Genomic DNA, 17,315 nt, shown 5'->3' on the forward strand with positions numbered 1-17,315 from the left:
TTTGAGTTGATCCAAAGTAGAAAGATTATGCCGTTATAGTAATCAACAGCATCTGATTAATTATGTACAGTTTCAAGTAAAAAATAATGCATGTTTTCTCTCTCATTACTAATAATTTCATAGGTATAGAGGAGTATGATGATTATGAATTCGAGTTACGTCATATTTTCGAGTATTGCATTGTTCTCGATTTAGTTTTCTTTGACTGAAGTTTAATTAAAGGATTAGTGAATGACTTCATGCACATATTCTTCCTCTAAAAACTTTAATAAAAATTCATTATTTGTGAATACTTGAGTTTTAGGGGTCAAAATGATAATATGAATAAATTAGTGTAGACTGTTATCCTATTCATAGAGCTCTCTTTCTAAAACCTTCCCCAAAAATCTCACTACACACCTAAATCCTCTCGCAAATTCACCCTTGATTAGAGGGGGAAAGCATCTGGAAATCGCCTACACTAAATCTCGAATCGCGGTTGAAAGCTTGCAAGGATTCATGGCGGTGGAAGTCCCAACGAAGGCCGGCGGGTTGATGGGAAATTCTCAGCAAAATCCGGTGGCTTTGGTGCAGGCCAAGCTCAAGGAGGTGGAATTGAAGTTCAAAGGGTGGTTGGCGAAGCAGTCTCTCCCGGTTGAGGCCGCCGTCGTCACCGTCACCAGCGCCGCCCAAGGCGCCGCTATTGGCGCCTTTATGGGAACGATCACTGGCGGCGACGGGAACTCACTTCTCATGCCGCCTCCGAACGCTGCTAACCTTAATCCCGATGCTATGGCGTCGCTCAAACAGGCGCAGGTATACCTTTTTCCTTTTTTGGATAAAATTAAATAAATATTGGAGTGTTTGTTGTTTATTGATAGGCATGTTTGATGGTTTTTAACTTTTTATCCATGTATTTCCGCTTCTATGTTAGATAGTCTGTTTTCTCGTGAGTCAGGAGATTCTGTTATTGTGAGTTTGTGAAAATATTGCATTTCCTTATTCTTTTGCAGCTTTATTTGTTGTTTTGGTATTGTTTTTATTGCATTTCGATATATCGATTGTTTAGCATGATTTGATATTGGAGATGGGGTTGATGATGAGGGTTGCTCTGCGGTGGGCACGTTTGTGTTGAGTTATTTTGCTGATTATGTTCAATGATTAAGATTTGAAGCCTATTATGCTTTAGCAAGTTTCATAACGGGACTCGTACTGCATGAAATTGGTCATGTTTATACCTCATTTTTCATGTTCAGGCTCTTGCTGGAGGTCCATTTGTACAAGCTCGCAACTTTGCTGTCATGACAGGTGCAAATGCTGGTATTTCTTGTGTTATGAAACGATTGAGAGGCAAGGATGATGTTCAAACCAGGTATGCGTTGCTGGAACCTTGCCAACTTTGTATCTCCATTTTCGGGGTGAGTTGCAATTAGGAAATATGAACTATATAAAGTTAGCTTTCAATCATTGCTGCAAGAATTTGAAGCTCTGTTTATTGCCAGGCTGATCAACAAATTTTAAAATGTTTGTTGAACTAGAAAGCGCCCATTGAGATCTGTATAGATGGCTATTCAAATTAAAGCTGAACTCTTTATCCAAAAGAGTGGCCTAATTTTCCTTCACATTTATCTTTCTTTACTAATTATATTCAAATTCATAATTCTTAAAGGAGAAGAATGTTTACAGACTCTTAATCTGCTTTATGATATTGTGTGCTACATTGATGAATATAAAATTCATTTGAAAATACCTGAGTGATCTTTTACTTCTGTGCAACATGTAAATCTGTCTTTTGGGGATATACTCTTAAGTCTTGCCAATAGATGAGTCAACAATTTCATATTGTTATTTTAATTTTGAGATCTAGGATAAGGTAGAAGATTGAACCTAAAAAGTTAAAGACTTGATATTATTATGAAGCTGAAGGTCTCAGTCATTCACTTAATTCTCTAACCGGATGCATTGGTCAATTGTCAGGGATATAGGCTTGTTTTGTTTTTCATATATTTTCCTTTCTCCTTTTTTGAACGCAAATGTTGGTCTTGCTCTCTTCTGTTGTGAATGCTAATTCTCTGGTATTGGTCACTGTAGTATGGCTGCAGCTTTTGGCTCCGGGGCCTTGTTTTCATTAGTAAGTGGTATGGGTGGCCCGAATCCAGCAGCAAATGCTCTTACATCTGGTCTTTTCTTTGCACTTGTTCAAGGTGGAATTTTCCAGGTAATTATACTCAAGTCCATGGAACTTGTCCTTGTAAACTTGTTATTTCTACTATAACTATACAGAGTATGATGCAGACTTGGGATTCAGATCTGTTAATGGATGTAAATAAATTGGATTTTTCGCATTAAGAGTTCAGATTTTGTTACCCTGAGACCCTTTTCATTGTTTGAACAGTTGGGTCAGAAGTTTTCACAACCACCAGCTGAAGATCTGAATTATGTGAAAACGAGATTGATGCTGAACAATCTTGGCCTGCAGAACTACGAGAAGAATTTTAAGAGAGGACTGTTAACGGATACCACACTGCCACTGATAACTGACAGGTAAAAATTCTGAAAAGTGTCACCAGAATGGCCTAAAAATATGAAGTCGGAGTCTTTGCCTAATAACATGGCCTTTTCTCCTATGTAAAATTTCAGTGCTCTCAGAGATGTGAAAATACCTCCTGGACCAAGATTGCTCATTCTGGAGCACATAGAGAGGTAAATGCAAGGCTTAATCTTGGTAACTATTTTGCTGATTTTTTGAAATTTTGAAGTTGTGATTGTATCTTGTGTCAGCAGGGAACCTGAGTTCAAAAACAGGCGAAAGGGGCCTCGTTGAAGGGCTACTGCAACGACACACACTACTTGCTATGGTACGATTGTGTTGCTAGAGAAGAGATTAGTATCTTTTCTAAGAGAGAGAGAGTTGGCGAGAATTTTGCACCATGGCTAAGTTATGTGGTAGAATGTTGTGTTAGATTTTTTTTATTTGGGATCTTAATTAGAGAAATGTGATTTTCCTCAGTTATGTCCTTCGCTATATTCAAGCAAGTGTTGTTGATTGAAAGCTACCTCTCTAATTTTTTTCACCACCACACCTATGATTGAGCCTTGTAGTTGTAGCTGTTCTATACCAAATATACAAAGCTCGTGATTATAAAAGCTTTACTCGCTTGAAAAATTGGAAGTGTAACTGAATTTTTTTAACATTTTACATTGAAAATTGTTTTATAAATATTAATTGATTTTAAATAGATTTTATACTCCCTCCGTCCCGAATAATTCGGGTCACTTTGACCGGATACGGGTTTTAAAAATTGTAATGAAAAGTGGGTTGAAAAAGTTAATGGAATGTGAATCCTACCTTTATATATTAGTTTTATAATAAAATGCAATGTTTTAAAAATCGGACCGGCCGGCGAACCGGCGTCGTTACTGGTTCACTGGTTCAACCGGTTCACTGGTCGAACCACTGGTCGAACCGGAATATTATTATAAACATATATAATTAAATATATAATATATGAAATATATATTAAATAATGAATGATAAATGTAATAAATAATTTATTACTAAAACACATTTAACATTATGTATACTTATATAAAAATATATTACACAAAGAATAGTAGTAAAATATATTGAATATTAAATTTATACTAATACTTTTTATAGTAAAATATATTTTAAATATACTAAAATTTTGTTGATATTTTATAATAAAAACAAATAAAGTTCATTTTTTTTCAAATATGTTTTATTTGACGCAATAATATAACATTTATATAAAATGTAAATGCATACTATATACATTAAGATTCAATAAATAACAAAATGCAATTAATAATATATAAAAATATTAAACCTTATTATAACTGATTATATATAAATAATATTAAAATTTAGTGAGTGCTAAATATAGGTATAGATAATATAATTAATAATTATTTATTAAATTTGGATTATAAGTTAGTGTAAATAAAAATTTATCATGTTTAATATATAAATTTAGTTAATGTTCATGTCATATTACTCAATGCATTGTGGTGGAGTGGTAAAGGTGTTACTAATTTGACAAGAGGTCTTGGGTTCAAGCCTCTTTGACAACAAAATTTTAAGCATTTTTAGTGGAAACCGGTTTCCGGTTCGCGGTTCAACCGGTCCAACCGGCCGGTTTCACTGGTTCAAGGCGGCTCAATGTGGAGGCGGTTTATATGAGCAAACCGGACTGGACTACTTACCGGTTCGCGGTCCAACCGGTCGAACCGGCCGGTCCGGTCCGGTTTTTAAAACACTGATAAAATGTGAGTAGGAATGAGTCAGTGGAATATGGGGTACACTATAAAAAATGATAAAAAGTGAAATAAGACAAATTATGTGGGACGGATCGAAATGGAAAATTGGGACGAATTATCTGGGATGGAGTGAGTACTAATTATTTTGTAACACTTGAAAAAAAAAATATTTTTATTTAAATATTTGTATATTTAAACAAAAAATAATTTTTACTAAATATTGTATAAATAATTCAAATCAAGTTCAAAATCATGTTACAATTCGACATAAAATTTCTTTCTTTCTTATTGCTAATATAGTACAATGAATAACAAAACTAATTTTCAATTAAATTCACTTAAATTTAAAAATTTAAAAACATTATGTACATGTATAATTTATGTACATTTATATTTTCCTATTTATTTATTTATTTTTATATTTTTTTGTGCAATTTCCCGTGTTCTTCGACAAAAAACATGGTGAAACGTTGAAAGATGAAGAAAGTGTTTACCAATTCCCAACATATCATTTTCGATGCTTAGAAATTGAGCAACCTATGATCAAATTTCCTTTAAATTGAAAATCATGATTTATTTTGTTTATTTTTTATTTTTTTTATTGAGAGAACTCTTTAAGTAATCTGAGTTGTAGAATGTCTTATGTTTAAATTTCTGAAGTTCAAAGTACTTAATAAAATATTTATATGTAATGTATTTCGATGGTGTCATTAGTTACATACATCTACACTATTTTCGTGATATTAGTTGTTGGTTTGGATTTCGAAATCGGTCATGACTCGTGGTTTGAATTTCGATATCAGACTTTATTGTTGACAATTGAAAAATAGTCGGTCAAAAGTCAAAACAAGCATATTATTTCGATTAAACTCGTCCCAATAAAAACTCTGATAAGCATCTAATAGTAGTATCTAGCTATTTTCAAAGCTCATCGATCTATACACTATACTGTTTTAAACATTTTAATAAGTTTAAACATTTGAAGAATGATTTATTCTATAATCTATATTAGTACTAAAAATCATCATTATAAAAAATTGAAAATTTGAGGCTTAGTTAAATTGTTATGAACTCGATCGTAATAGTACTACTAATTATATATTCTCAAACTAGTGCGAAATTCAACAAACTTTACATTTCTCATCTTTATTCAGCGAATTCCAATTGAGAAATTGGATCTCTTCTATACATATAAATGGTGCCTACTCAAAAAGAGAATTGACAATCGTAAAATTGAAGAAAAGAAAAATAAATGTCATTGAGAAATGAGGCTTGAAAATGGGGAGGTTTGTCGAGTCATTCCGGCAAGCTGCTCCATCAGCTCCATAATCCGGGCCCTGTATTCCCGGGCCTGGCCCACGGCCTCGGCCTCGAGCTCGCCAAGCTGAAAGCAGAGGCGCTCCTCGGCCTCCTCCGTGACCATGAGGCGCTCCATTGCTCGTGTCAACTCCGCCCTCGTTCTCTCCTCTCTCTCGAGGCTCTCCCTCAGCTCCCTCTCCAGTTCCCCGTTCCTCCGCCTCAGCGCCGCCTCTCCTTTCGTTTGCTGCGCGGCCGCGGGAATGGCAATGCTTGGCGCCATTTTATCAAATTATATTGATGTGTGGTTTGGTTTGTGAGTTTGTGTTATGAGTCGATGAAGGAAAAATGATACGTGCATGTTGTTTATATAGGCATGAAATTGAGGTGTCTAGGTTCAATGTATCTGCTCCTTCAATTGTGAGGTTCCTAACTTCCCATCTCTCTTGTGACGTGTTTAGTTAGTGATCCCACGAGTTTGGTCTATTTACAGGGTGGCCCCTATATGTTTTAATTTTTGTGAAACAGGAATGAATATTAATTAATTCATGTATTCATAATCATAAGTTGTAGCTTAATGTAATGAGTGAAGGTGTCATGTCACGAAGGATGAAGATTTGGTGATCATCTTATAATCTTATATAGGGATAATTTATTTTTGTAACTTAATAAAGTATGCCACCAATGTAATTATAAGCTCCGTCACGATGTTTTGTCGGTTCTTTCCTAGCCATATTAATTAAGAGAGTCAAATCATATGTGGCCTATAGAGAACTTCTGTTAAATGTATATAATCGATTCTTTTTAGATTAAGGAGGAACTTAGTAACTTTTTTCTCTTATCGTTCGTGAGTTCTCTCTCATTATCTATCTATATTTTTGAAGTACGGGAACATTCAAAATCTTCTTTGTTACAATTCTGTTCAATTTTGGAAATGTATCGCTCAAGCATAGGAAAATTAATACGGAGTAATTACTACTACAAGTATCAATATTTAAAATCGGTTTAAGGAAGTTTGTATGAAGTGAAGGAATAGCACAATCATAAATGTAAGACAAAATATAAGTAGTATAGAGGGTAAAAATAGAATTCCCAACAAATAAAAGGACCAGTTATAAGTCGGCTAATCGTCATCGATTGCGTTTACGTGATATAAGCGCGTTGTTTGCAAACTTCGGGAAGCTTCGGATATATATTGACTTTTAAATATTTGGATAGGAACAACCTCATTTTAGAGTGGGAACGTTTACTTTTATAAATGGATTTGAATCGTGTTATTTTCAAATTTCAAACTTGTTTCTTTCTATGGGATATTCAAGAGAAAATATAAAGTTCTGACCTCTCATAGGCCCATTGTTTAACAAATCCAGTTGAGAATAAGAGATCAAGGATTTGATTAATTGCTAACTCATCTATTAATGGCTAATTATAATTCATTTTAGACTATAGAATTTCCAGTGATCTAATAGTTTATAAATTGTCATGTGTAATTTTAGTTTATTATTATTTAAATTTAAAAAGGTACGAAGAATCACCAAATTTAAAGTTTTGGAAAAACCGTCAATCTAGTGTATAAAAAATATCAATACGATTCCTTAAATATATCAACTCAATGTAGCATTCACATTGTATATGTATTATATTGACATATTATCATTGGTGTTGACATTATTTGCTTGTCGAAAAATACAAAAATTCATGAATTTTTTTTTGACATCGAAACATATGCAATTGACCCCTCGTTGGAATCCTTGTATAATTATCTTTAATTTGTTATGTGTTATGTGAAAAAATAATTTAATTTGAGATAGTTATAATCATTTAAAGTTAGTTATTAATATTCCTAATTGACAATTTTTTATACTGCATTGATACTCGTGACTAAATGATCTTATGCCTTGACTTAATGAACCAATGTCTATCATTTAGGTGTAGTTAGCAATTTAAGGGTGAGTTAACAATATAAAGAATAATATTATAGTTCTATAATAAATATTTTTATTAAGGGGACTATTCTAAATTTAGCTTCAAAACCTTTAAAACGGCCCATAAATTTTTGACATAGCAGTTTTCCACAACAAATCAATATTGACCTAAATTCTACGTATTAAACTTGAAAGGCAATAATAATACAACAACTATTTTCTTAGGTAGAAATGTATCGATCAAGTAATGATGTAAATATTAGAGTTGTTAAGTAAACTGACCTAATTCAACATGAACCTATGACTAAAGCGGGCTAGGCATCAATCCGGTCCGGCCCAAATAGAGCTCGTGTTAACCGATAACCCCAACTAAAGTGCGCTTTATTTAATCGTTGGGTTGGGCCTGGTCCGAGGCATACCTGTCCTGGCCAGACAGAGATAGGTTTGGTTATCCCACTTGATCACAAATCTAGTAAACATGTAGAAATGATATCTACTCATACCAGTATGTACAATTTATGAAGCTGGTGGTCCAAGTGATCAGAAAGAGAGACAACTTAACTCTCCAAAACAAAAACGTGACGATTTCCAGTAAAAATCTGTTTTATCTTTTTACCAACCAGGCATTGATACATGTGATAGAAGCTCCGAGAAGAAGTGCAACCTTCTTAATCTAACCACACAAATATATTTAAACAAAAAAGGATTCTCAATAATAGATAATGTAAGCTTTTATTTTAGCTAACAAACTATTAATAGTGTTATCTGTAAAGAAATAATTCGTGCATAGTTTTTGTTTTAGCTAACAAAATAACTGACTCATTTCGCTTGTATAAATAATTGCAAGATAATTTGGGATGAGGCAATTGAACATGTATTGCTTGTTTTGGTAGATGTGAGTTGTAATTCAATAATTTTATTTATTAATATGTCATTGCTTTAAAGAAAATCAGATCTATACAGCAAGGTAACTTACTCTCTAATAAACTATTGTTAGCTATTAATAATGGTACTATCTAGTTCCTACCATGACATAATTGCATCATTTATGGTCTACTTATAGTCACTTAGGTAGTATAGTAGAAAGTTGGAACTCAAATAATTTCCCGTGATGGTGATATCACACCCACAAATTATCTTTTCTTCTCGTGTGCTTGTAAATTGCTATATTCTAGTAGTTCTGTATTTTTTTTGATTTAATAAATCTAGTACATATGTAATGCAATCACCTACCAACTGTACGAATGGTTTGTCTTCTTATGCTTGTAAAACAACAATGACATGAAAAATCACAATCTCCCTTACCATGGAAACATATGGATGAAAGGCTATATCATTTTTAGGAAAAAATACAACGAAAGTTGTCTAACCCAATATAAAAAGATAAACCTCTAAATTGAGCCCTATTTTGTACCATCCCATATGTTTACGCAATATCTCTAATTTAATTTGCAACTACTGTATTAATTAAGGTTGGGTTTTGTCACTTATAAAAATACTTAATAATTGTTTCGTATTTTATTTCAATTTATAATTAATTAAATTCTAGTTAGAGTACATAACTTCCTTAAACTTTAAATTCTAGTAATGCATTTTTTACATCATTAGTATATCATAATTATTTTGATTAGGGATCATCAATAAGGTAGTTAGTTACATCTTTGGAGTATACTGGTAACAACAGAGAAACAAAATTTCTAAATGTAAATTAAAGAGAGGTGTTCATTAATGCTGAACACGTGTCCCTCGTTTTACAACCTCAGTATTTGTTTAAAGATAATTTTACATAAAAATTTAAAGAATATGTGACCGTAGATTCAAATTCATGACCTTTATATATTGTCAAACATTAATTACTCTATTGCTTCATCACCATACCTAATCTTCACAATTTAGTGCTCCTATATTTTAGTAATTTTGCATTGTGCAAGACTGTTTTGTTACACTCCCACCTCTACAATCCTAAATTTGATTTCAATTTTTAATGGCAAAAGATGGCATGTTTTTAGTATTTTGTCAATTTTCTCACAACTAACTTAGTCTTGCATTAATAGTGCATGGAATTAACTAGTAATATTTTGTGAATTTCTGCACCCTTTGAACGCAATGCAGTGGCCTTGACAGCCTCCATATTTAGACATGAGCAACACCTTATTCATATAAACAATACCCCTCTCTCTCTCTCAGTGTGTGTGTGTGTGTGTGTGAAGATGGAAAAGGAAGAACAGAAGTTGAAGGAGCAAGAAGCTGAGGAAACCAATCCACTGGTGAGAAATTCAAAAAACATTCCTGCAGAGAGTGATTGGGTTCTTGACAAAGAAACAGAAGCAATTAAAGGGGACAAGAGTTTCAAGGAAAATCTTGTTTTCCATGACAAAGCTGCAGGTAGAATTATATAAGCATTTTCAGTTCATCATTCTTTAGCAACATTTGCATCACTCTAATTTTCTTGTGCCTTTAACTGCACTCCATAACCCTACATGTCTGTAAAATATGTGGTACTATAAAAGAAGTAAAGGGGCCCTCTTCAATGTTCATGTTGTTTCTATATATATATAAAGTTGTGGCATGTGGTCTGTTTTCCTTCATTTTCTTGACCTCAATTAGATTTGCAGTTGGGACCTCAAATTGAGGTACTGCACCAAAAAAATTGGTTTTTTTCTGTTACAGTTTTTCTGTTGTGTATGGAGTTGAAATTCTTGGATATGCAATGCTGTGAATGATTGGTGCTTTTTGTGTCTCAGATTTTAGTTCTACTTAGCCTTTGCATCTAAGAAAACAAAGAAAACCAATGAGTTAATGGAAGAAGGGTCAACTGCAAGCTGGTAGTTTGGTGAGTTGGGTAGGTTCTGAATGATTGCTGTTTAGTGTAAAGCAATGAGGGTAGTTTAGAATGATTTTCTTCAACTTCTGTTTTGCTCGAATTGATGTACCGAAACGTGAGGAAGATTGAGTTTCTTGGCCTTTTGGATGGAGTTCTCTTGAAATTCCATAAATGTTGGGCATTATTTGCAATTGTCACAGTTGCAATCTATTTTTGTGGATGAAGGAATATGGAAGTGTCGAATCTGCCCTTGGACATACGGCAATGGAAGTGTCTGTGTTGATCGTTTTCAGAATCATATCAAAACTTTTAATTTTGTATATGAAGGTCAGTAGATATCAGAATCGCACGAAAGTATCATGGTTAAGATACGTACATCTCAGAGTGTCTCAATTCTTCAATTCATTACTTCATGTATGAATAACTTAACCAATGTTAGTGAATATGTTTCTTCACTGCACATTTATGCTTCTAGTAACAAAAAGACCAACTCTTGTCCCCGTTTACACTCTATTACTTGTCTGCATTATCTGTTTATGGGCGAAACTGTGATGATGTATGGCTCTATATAAGTTTATGGCGTTAACAGTTGTTTTCTCGGTGTTGATTTGCAGGTTTAGGTGTTAATTCTATTTGTAAGACACAAATCGTGGAATGTCATGCGCGTACAGCGCATGACACATCATCTCTTGATCTCGTGATTCAGTACAATGGTGCTTCTGTCATAAACAATCAACACAAGGAAGAGGTCAAGGAGAATGGCGTTTCCAGTTCAGATGTCCGGCCTTCAGACAGTTCATCTCAAGAAGGTAAGAACTAGTTATGATATGAGCTTTCTAATACTAGTAAGATCAAGAAATACAGATAATGATGAGGATCTGAAATTTACAAAACTGTTTACTCACATTGTTTTGTAGATTTGGTTGCAAAACCTGTAAAACACGTCTCGTCTCTTGATCCCGCTGTTGAGTTCAATGATGCATCCATTATTAGCAATCAATACGAGGAGGGGGAGGAGACTGAGACGAATGGCATTAATGAAATGAGTCACGAGCCTTCCAAAGAGATCGAGAGTGCAGAAACCGAGGATGATCTGGAAATAACAGAGTTAGATGTCGAAAGAGTCATACGGAACCAAACCACACATGATCTGCATTGTCCCAACTGCAACTCTTGCATCACAAAGAGAGTAATTCTTACCAAACGAAAGCGCAGAATGAGGATACCCGATGAGGAGATTAAGCGTCCCAAAACAGGAGCAGCAGCCACAGGGACTATTTCGTCCGAGGACCAAGTTCATCGAGAAGGGGAAGTTGGTGACCAAGATGCCCAAACACCACCAATCGATGAAGATGACCATGACAGAGGGGCAACTATGTTTCGTTGCTTATCATGCTTCAGCATTTTCATTCCAACTGGTTAGCAACTTTTCTTTTCTTTGTGCTAATGATGTAGCAATTTTCTACCTATGAGTGTGAAGTGTAATGCAGGTGATGGATTGTTCCGATCATTTGGTGGGAAAAGTGGGAAAGAATATGCAAGGGACGGACAAGCACCAGATGTAAAGAAGAGCTGGTTCGACATGTTTAACCTGAATAGGCAGAAAACACCAGTTGAGGAAGGTACTTATTTTCCCTTTCGGATTGTATATGTGGCATCGTCCCTGCAGATAGCGGAGTCTGGTGTGAATGCATGTCTCGAGTTCAAATAACTCGGTTCTTTCACATGCAGGAAGTAGTTCTGAGACGAATGTGCAACAAGTTAGCTCAGGAATTTTGTCGTCTGGCCCTGCTCGTGAAAGTGACCGATCATTAGTTTTAGAAGATACGGCCGCAGAAACTGCTGCAAACGAAGGCCGGGATCTAACTCTTCCCAGCCTAGACCATCTAAAACTCCCTTTGTTAGTAGGTACTGTTTTTTAACTACATTTTCACATCATGATATTTTAGCATTGCTCAGTTAGTTTAGTATTTTGGTGACTGCTGTAAATGACTTGTCTACCTCAGATAATATGAGGTCAGAAGATATGTTGGCCGCGGATGAGCAAATGGCATCAAAACCTAGCCGGGAAGTTCAGACCAGTCGAGACAAGGACATCGTCCAGCTCCCACAGCCATCAGTTTCAATGGCTGAAGATGGCACATTGAATATCTCGGTATCTGTTCCTCGCGAAGAGCAAGACGTTAGAGCCACAATTGTGACTACATCTGTTCTAGACAAGCCACTCAGAACTGGAAACACTTCAGAAATAGGAGATGCACCAGCTGCACAAGGTAAGTTTAATTGCGTGTTCACTGTGTAAAGAGACGAACTAGGTCCTCGTGTTTCTCGAGTTAACTATCATGAAATCTTTATGCAGGTGAAGGCAATGATACCAGGATAACAATAGACGCACATCCACCTGCGACTGTAATACCTCCTCCGACAGCATCCCAGTTGGGAACTCAAACTAATACTACTGATGGAGAAGGGCGTGGAGCGAGAGAAGAACGCAAAGTTGAAGTGATTAAAAGCATCGTCTACGGTGGGCTGGCAGAGACCATGACTAGCCTTAGCGTTGTATCATCAGCCGCTGGTGGAGGCGCAGCCACATGTACGAATGCTGCACACAATCTCTACCATTACATGCACAAGTAACATAACCATAGTGTTTTTCATTCAAAATATGAAGTACTATTGCTTATCTTGATCTGCAATGTCACCATTTGTAGTGAATGTGTTAACTCTGGGAGCTGCAAATTTGATTGGAGGCCTTTTCATCATAGCTCACAATGTAAATTGTGTCTAATCCTTCGAATACTCAATTATATGCATCACTGACCTGATATATCACCCAAAATAAATGCTCCCTTATGGATTTGTTCTCTGAATAAATGTGCAGCTCTGGGATTTAAGATGTGACCGCCTCGAGGATCAGCTCTCTAACCAAATAACCGAGCAGGAGGATCGTTACAGACAGCTCCTAGGCCGGAGGCAGAATTTTGCGCTTCATGCTGTTGTCGCCATAATATCATACATCTTGTTCGGGTTGGTGCCTCCAGTCATGTACGGCTTCTCATTCCGCAAGTCAGACGACAAACAGTTGAAGCTTTTGATGGTCGCAGCCGCTACCCTTGTGTGCATACTTGTGCTAACTGTTGGGAAGGCCTATGTGCAGAGGCCTCCGAAGCCTTACTTGAAAACAGTCATGACCTTCTTGATTCTTGGGATATCAGTATCGGGCGTGTCGTATGCTGCTGGCGGATTAGTTGAGCGCCTACTGGAAAAGCTCAGTCTGTTCGAGCCAAGCTCAGCAGCTCCTAACTTCCTTGTGCCGGAGATGAGACTAGTTGCCTCGGTATGGGCCTCCGACTGAGTGCTCTCTCTCTCTCTCTGTAGTCACATGTTTTTTGTTGGAGCTGGAATAAGTTTTTGCTAGTTATGGAACCCATTTACCCAGACCTCGTAATTTTATTTTATTTTCATCTTGTACTTGATCTTATTTCACATAGGAATTTTCATTACTCTAGTCAATGTCTCTAATGTGCAGGTCATGTTTATTAATAAAGCAAACTTCCCATAAAGGGTTTGGACTCTCAATAAAGGACACAAGCATGCGACACTGTAGATAAAGCTCTCTATATGAAACCAAAACAGTGTAGAAATCCTATGACAAATATGGATTTCTAACTCCTAGTATTCAAGTTTACTATCATAAAACAGCTTGACAGTTTACAAACATTAAAAGGCCAAAAACCTGCTGTGAGGAAAGAAACTGCACAAATAAGCAAACTTGGTACAGCGAGCTGTTTACGAACTCTTGTCATCTGATCCATGATTCAGTTGATGCAGCTCTTGCCTGCTTTTACCTCTCTTGATTTTTGCCTTAACCTTAGATTTCGTTATTAGGGTCTGCACCGTGTTAGCAAAATTTCCAACAGCCATGACTATGAGAAGAACCCCGCATGTAATTACCTGAAAGTTGTAGGTAGAAATCATGTAAGGAAAAAAATATTTGATGAAACTGAATTTGGACATCAACATATACAGTATTGAAGAAGTATGCAACAAAAATTCCACGACGTCATATGTTTAAAATTTAAATAACTTTACCTGCCAATCCAAATTGGATCCATTCAGAGAAGTATTAAGCAACAACACACCAACATAGGCTTCAAATCCCTGAAAACAGAGGACAATGATCATGATTTGAGGATAAATGTTGGCTATAGTGAAGCCATGAGTATAGATGAGAAGGAACGAGAGTGGCTATGAAAACATTCATGGGTCTCAACTTAATGAGCGTACATAAAGATTTGCAAAAATATCACTCGCATGAGGAGTTGATTCCAACAATATATAAAAGAGGGGTAGTGTTCTCTTGTTACTAATACGAGAATAAGGGATTTAACAGACCTGCAAAACAAAAAGTATCGGGCATAGCAGAAGTAGCTGGCCCTCAACTCCGGCAGTTTCTCCCCAAACAACATCCATCCTCCTAGCCTACATTTAGCAATAGTTGAACATTATTGACAGGATAAGTTAAAATATTGTGCTTCAATGAATTTGAAGGATGATCTCCCTCTAGTCTAGCCCATGAGTGAAGGTAATAACTCATGTAAGAATCACACATTAGACATAAAAAAGTTACAAACTTAAATATATTTATTTAAGAAAAGGATAAACTATATAAGGATAATCGAACGGACAACCATTTTGCAAGTTTACATGTAGTAGAAATCTGAACATGTATTATGTATCTTGGAAACATGAACCCAACAAAGGTGTCAATTTTTAAAAAAAATATAATAAAATAAGCACATGGAGAAGTAGGTGGTAAGGAAATCAAATATCCCAGGCATGCTAAACTACCTTGCCAAGTGCAATACGTGTATAAAGTCTTTGTCTTTGGTATCTGTTCTGAAGAATCATTGCAACTCCTTGCATTATTGCCCATTTCAGAAATAGTTGTACACCTATCTGCAATTAACATATAAATTCATTTGGTGGACTGAAGCACTTGCTTTTTATGTAGGTGGAAATGATGATATGGCTTCACTACCTGTCTTTTAGCACAGTCAGGCCCTTGGTCTATTTCCCAAGTTAGACTGATGAGAGCCATAGCCATGGCAAAATAATGATGTTTAATCCACCTGCATAAGAGCATGAATAGATCAAATTATTGGCCTGTTTCTTTACATCCAAACTTCAGAGAATATATAAACATTTAAAATGACAGAAGGAATAGCTTAGACAGTAAGCAGATTCTTAACGCCATAAGTATAATATTGCTACAAGAAGTAGGATAACATTTGATCTTCTAATCAACATTTTGTCCACCTACATGTCAAACCATATTTCTATTTGCTAACACAGAAAGTTGAAAAGTCCAATCTTTTAAACTAAAATAAAAAACTACACTTTAAGGGAAAAGGAGTGATTTAAGAAAATCAAAATACCAAGGACGTATATCACTTCCATTAACTCTTAAGATGTTTTCTCTCAAAGCCAAACCAGTGTAGAGATATAGCAACCATGCCTGTAACAGGAAAATTGACCAACATAAGCTTCACACACAAACCCCCTAAAAATAGTACTAGTAATATTACAAAAACAATAATGCATGAGAGAGAGAGAAAGAGAGAGAGTTCAAAATCAGAAGAACATGTGATACCTGGTAAAGTTGAACTGGTAATGCTGGTAAGCATCCACCCCAAATCCATGACCTTAAAATAAGTAATAACGATGGCAAACAGAGGAACAAAAATGCTGTTCTATCCTGTCATCAGCACATACATCTTCAGTTACTGCAAAAAGGTGTATGCTTTTCCAACAGTTCTATATAAGCAGGCAGGCACTCAAAGCGAACTAGATTTTCAACAACACTGCTATTCATTGTAGGATATAAGGTTTTCTTGAGCTTTTAATCATTAAAATGTTAGCAGACACAGCCCAATCAAATTAAGAGCACAATGGAATCATACCCTGAAATTATTGTATTCCTCTTTCACTTTCAACTGCACATCCTTCCTATTAGCTCTCACATTAATAGGCCCCAAAAACATCCTCAGAAACCTCCCTAAACAAAGAGAAACAAATAAAAATTCACAATCATCATCCATTCTAAACATATGCAGCACAATCAAACCAGATAAAAGTAATCAAAATCAACTCACCATGAGATTTGCTCGGAAGGAATGCCGCTGCATCCCCCTCACTCAGTATATACCTCACTCTCGTCAGCTCCTCATCAAGCTTCCAATCCCCCAAAATCCAATCCAAAAATCAGTACACACTAACAATAAAATGAATCACGGTAAAAATTAGTCGCATGCATGCGCAGGAATGGAGGCAGCTCATACTTTATCGAAATCCTTGGAGCCGCGCAGGGATGAGCGGAGAGAGCTGATGCGGGCGTCGAGTGCGGCGACGCGCTGGCGGAGCGCGTCCTCCTCACGGGAGGTGCGGGAGATGAGGGACGAGGCGGTCTCCTGCAGCTCCTTGGCTTGCTCCGTCAGAGAAGAGATGCCGGCGGCCGGTGAGTTTTCCATCGGAAGACGGTGGCCGTCCGATCAATCAGGATTTTCAGATTTAACGGATCGATATGAGTTTGAGTTTTGGGGGTGAATGTGAAAGAGAAGGGTATCTCTGTTTCCTGTTTTGGAATAATAATTAAATGCTTCCGCTGACATTTTATTAAAAGTTTAGGGGCTTTTTCGTAAATTTAGGGTGTAATGGGTGGACTTGGTGGCACTGTGCTATGGTGAATACTGGGGGGTCAGGTGGATATCAACACTCGCTATGTCATTTTCCTAAGATTAGTGCTCAAATTTGGTTCTAAATAATACTAGTAATGAAAACGTGATTTAATTACTACTTATGTGAATATAACTTGACTCTCTTGACACATGAAAATATGAACAACAAAACAAGTAAAGAGTGTTGTCATTCCTCAACTTCTGAAACTAATTTTGCTTGTTCGAAAACATAGCCGAATCAAAATTCATCATATGAAATTGTAATCTGATTAG

At 36.0% G+C, this 17,315-nt stretch overlaps 4 protein-coding genes across 7 annotated transcripts; 2 read left to right on the forward strand and 2 right to left on the reverse strand.

Annotated features, from left to right (window-relative positions):
* The first annotated feature begins 352 nt into the window (after positions 1-352).
* Positions 353-3,035, forward strand: LOC125199321 (chloroplastic import inner membrane translocase subunit HP30-2-like). Of its 2 annotated transcripts, none has more exons than XM_048097396.2 (6): positions 353-795; positions 1,236-1,351; positions 2,071-2,197; positions 2,375-2,523; positions 2,620-2,682; positions 2,761-3,035. In XM_048097396.2, the coding sequence occupies exons 1-6, from the start codon at positions 499-501 to the stop codon at positions 2,801-2,803; spliced, it is 795 nt and encodes a 264-aa protein (XP_047953353.1). In that variant the 5' UTR covers positions 353-498; the 3' UTR covers positions 2,804-3,035. The 2 variants fall into 2 exon arrangements, with proteins under 2 accessions (XP_047953353.1, XP_047953390.1); XM_048097433.2 differs by having other exon boundaries at positions 357-795; positions 2,764-3,035.
* A 2,297-nt stretch (positions 3,036-5,332) lies between these two features.
* On the reverse strand, positions 5,333-5,902 carry LOC125202235 (protein RESPONSE TO LOW SULFUR 3-like). The gene has a single exon (XM_048100598.2). The coding sequence runs from the start codon at positions 5,837-5,839 to the stop codon at positions 5,516-5,518; it is 324 nt and encodes a 107-aa protein (XP_047956555.1). The 5' UTR covers positions 5,840-5,902; the 3' UTR covers positions 5,333-5,515.
* Positions 5,903-9,369: 3,467 nt separating this feature from the next.
* LOC125200908 (membrane protein of ER body-like protein) lies at positions 9,370-13,813 on the forward strand. 3 transcript variants are annotated; one of them, XM_048098732.2, is made up of 10 exons: positions 9,370-9,866; positions 10,531-10,632; positions 10,920-11,114; positions 11,223-11,723; positions 11,796-11,927; positions 12,037-12,213; positions 12,312-12,578; positions 12,665-12,898; positions 13,017-13,078; positions 13,187-13,813. In XM_048098732.2, the coding sequence occupies exons 1-10, from the start codon at positions 9,692-9,694 to the stop codon at positions 13,658-13,660; spliced, it is 2,319 nt and encodes a 772-aa protein (XP_047954689.1). In that variant the 5' UTR covers positions 9,370-9,691; the 3' UTR covers positions 13,661-13,813. The 3 variants fall into 3 exon arrangements, with proteins under 3 accessions (XP_047954689.1, XP_047954691.1, XP_047954690.1); XM_048098734.2 differs by having other exon boundaries at positions 12,665-12,938; positions 13,187-13,348; XM_048098733.2 differs by lacking the exon at positions 10,531-10,632.
* A 94-nt stretch (positions 13,814-13,907) lies between these two features.
* LOC125200909 (uncharacterized) lies at positions 13,908-16,943 on the reverse strand. The gene is made up of 10 exons (XM_048098735.2): positions 16,647-16,943; positions 16,461-16,539; positions 16,269-16,363; positions 15,959-16,063; positions 15,744-15,823; positions 15,347-15,437; positions 15,157-15,264; positions 14,701-14,787; positions 14,398-14,466; positions 13,908-14,259 (listed from the first exon to the last, which is right to left on the reverse strand). The coding sequence occupies exons 1-10, from the start codon at positions 16,833-16,835 to the stop codon at positions 14,095-14,097; spliced, it is 1,068 nt and encodes a 355-aa protein (XP_047954692.1). The 5' UTR covers positions 16,836-16,943; the 3' UTR covers positions 13,908-14,094.
* Positions 16,944-17,315: the final 372 nt, after the last annotated feature.

This window comes from Salvia hispanica, chromosome 2 (assembly GCF_029641045.1).
Source record: "Salvia hispanica isolate PSC_SH4W2 chromosome 2, Shi_PSC_v1, whole genome shotgun sequence".
NCBI lineage: Eukaryota > Viridiplantae > Streptophyta > Magnoliopsida > Lamiales > Lamiaceae > Salvia > Salvia hispanica.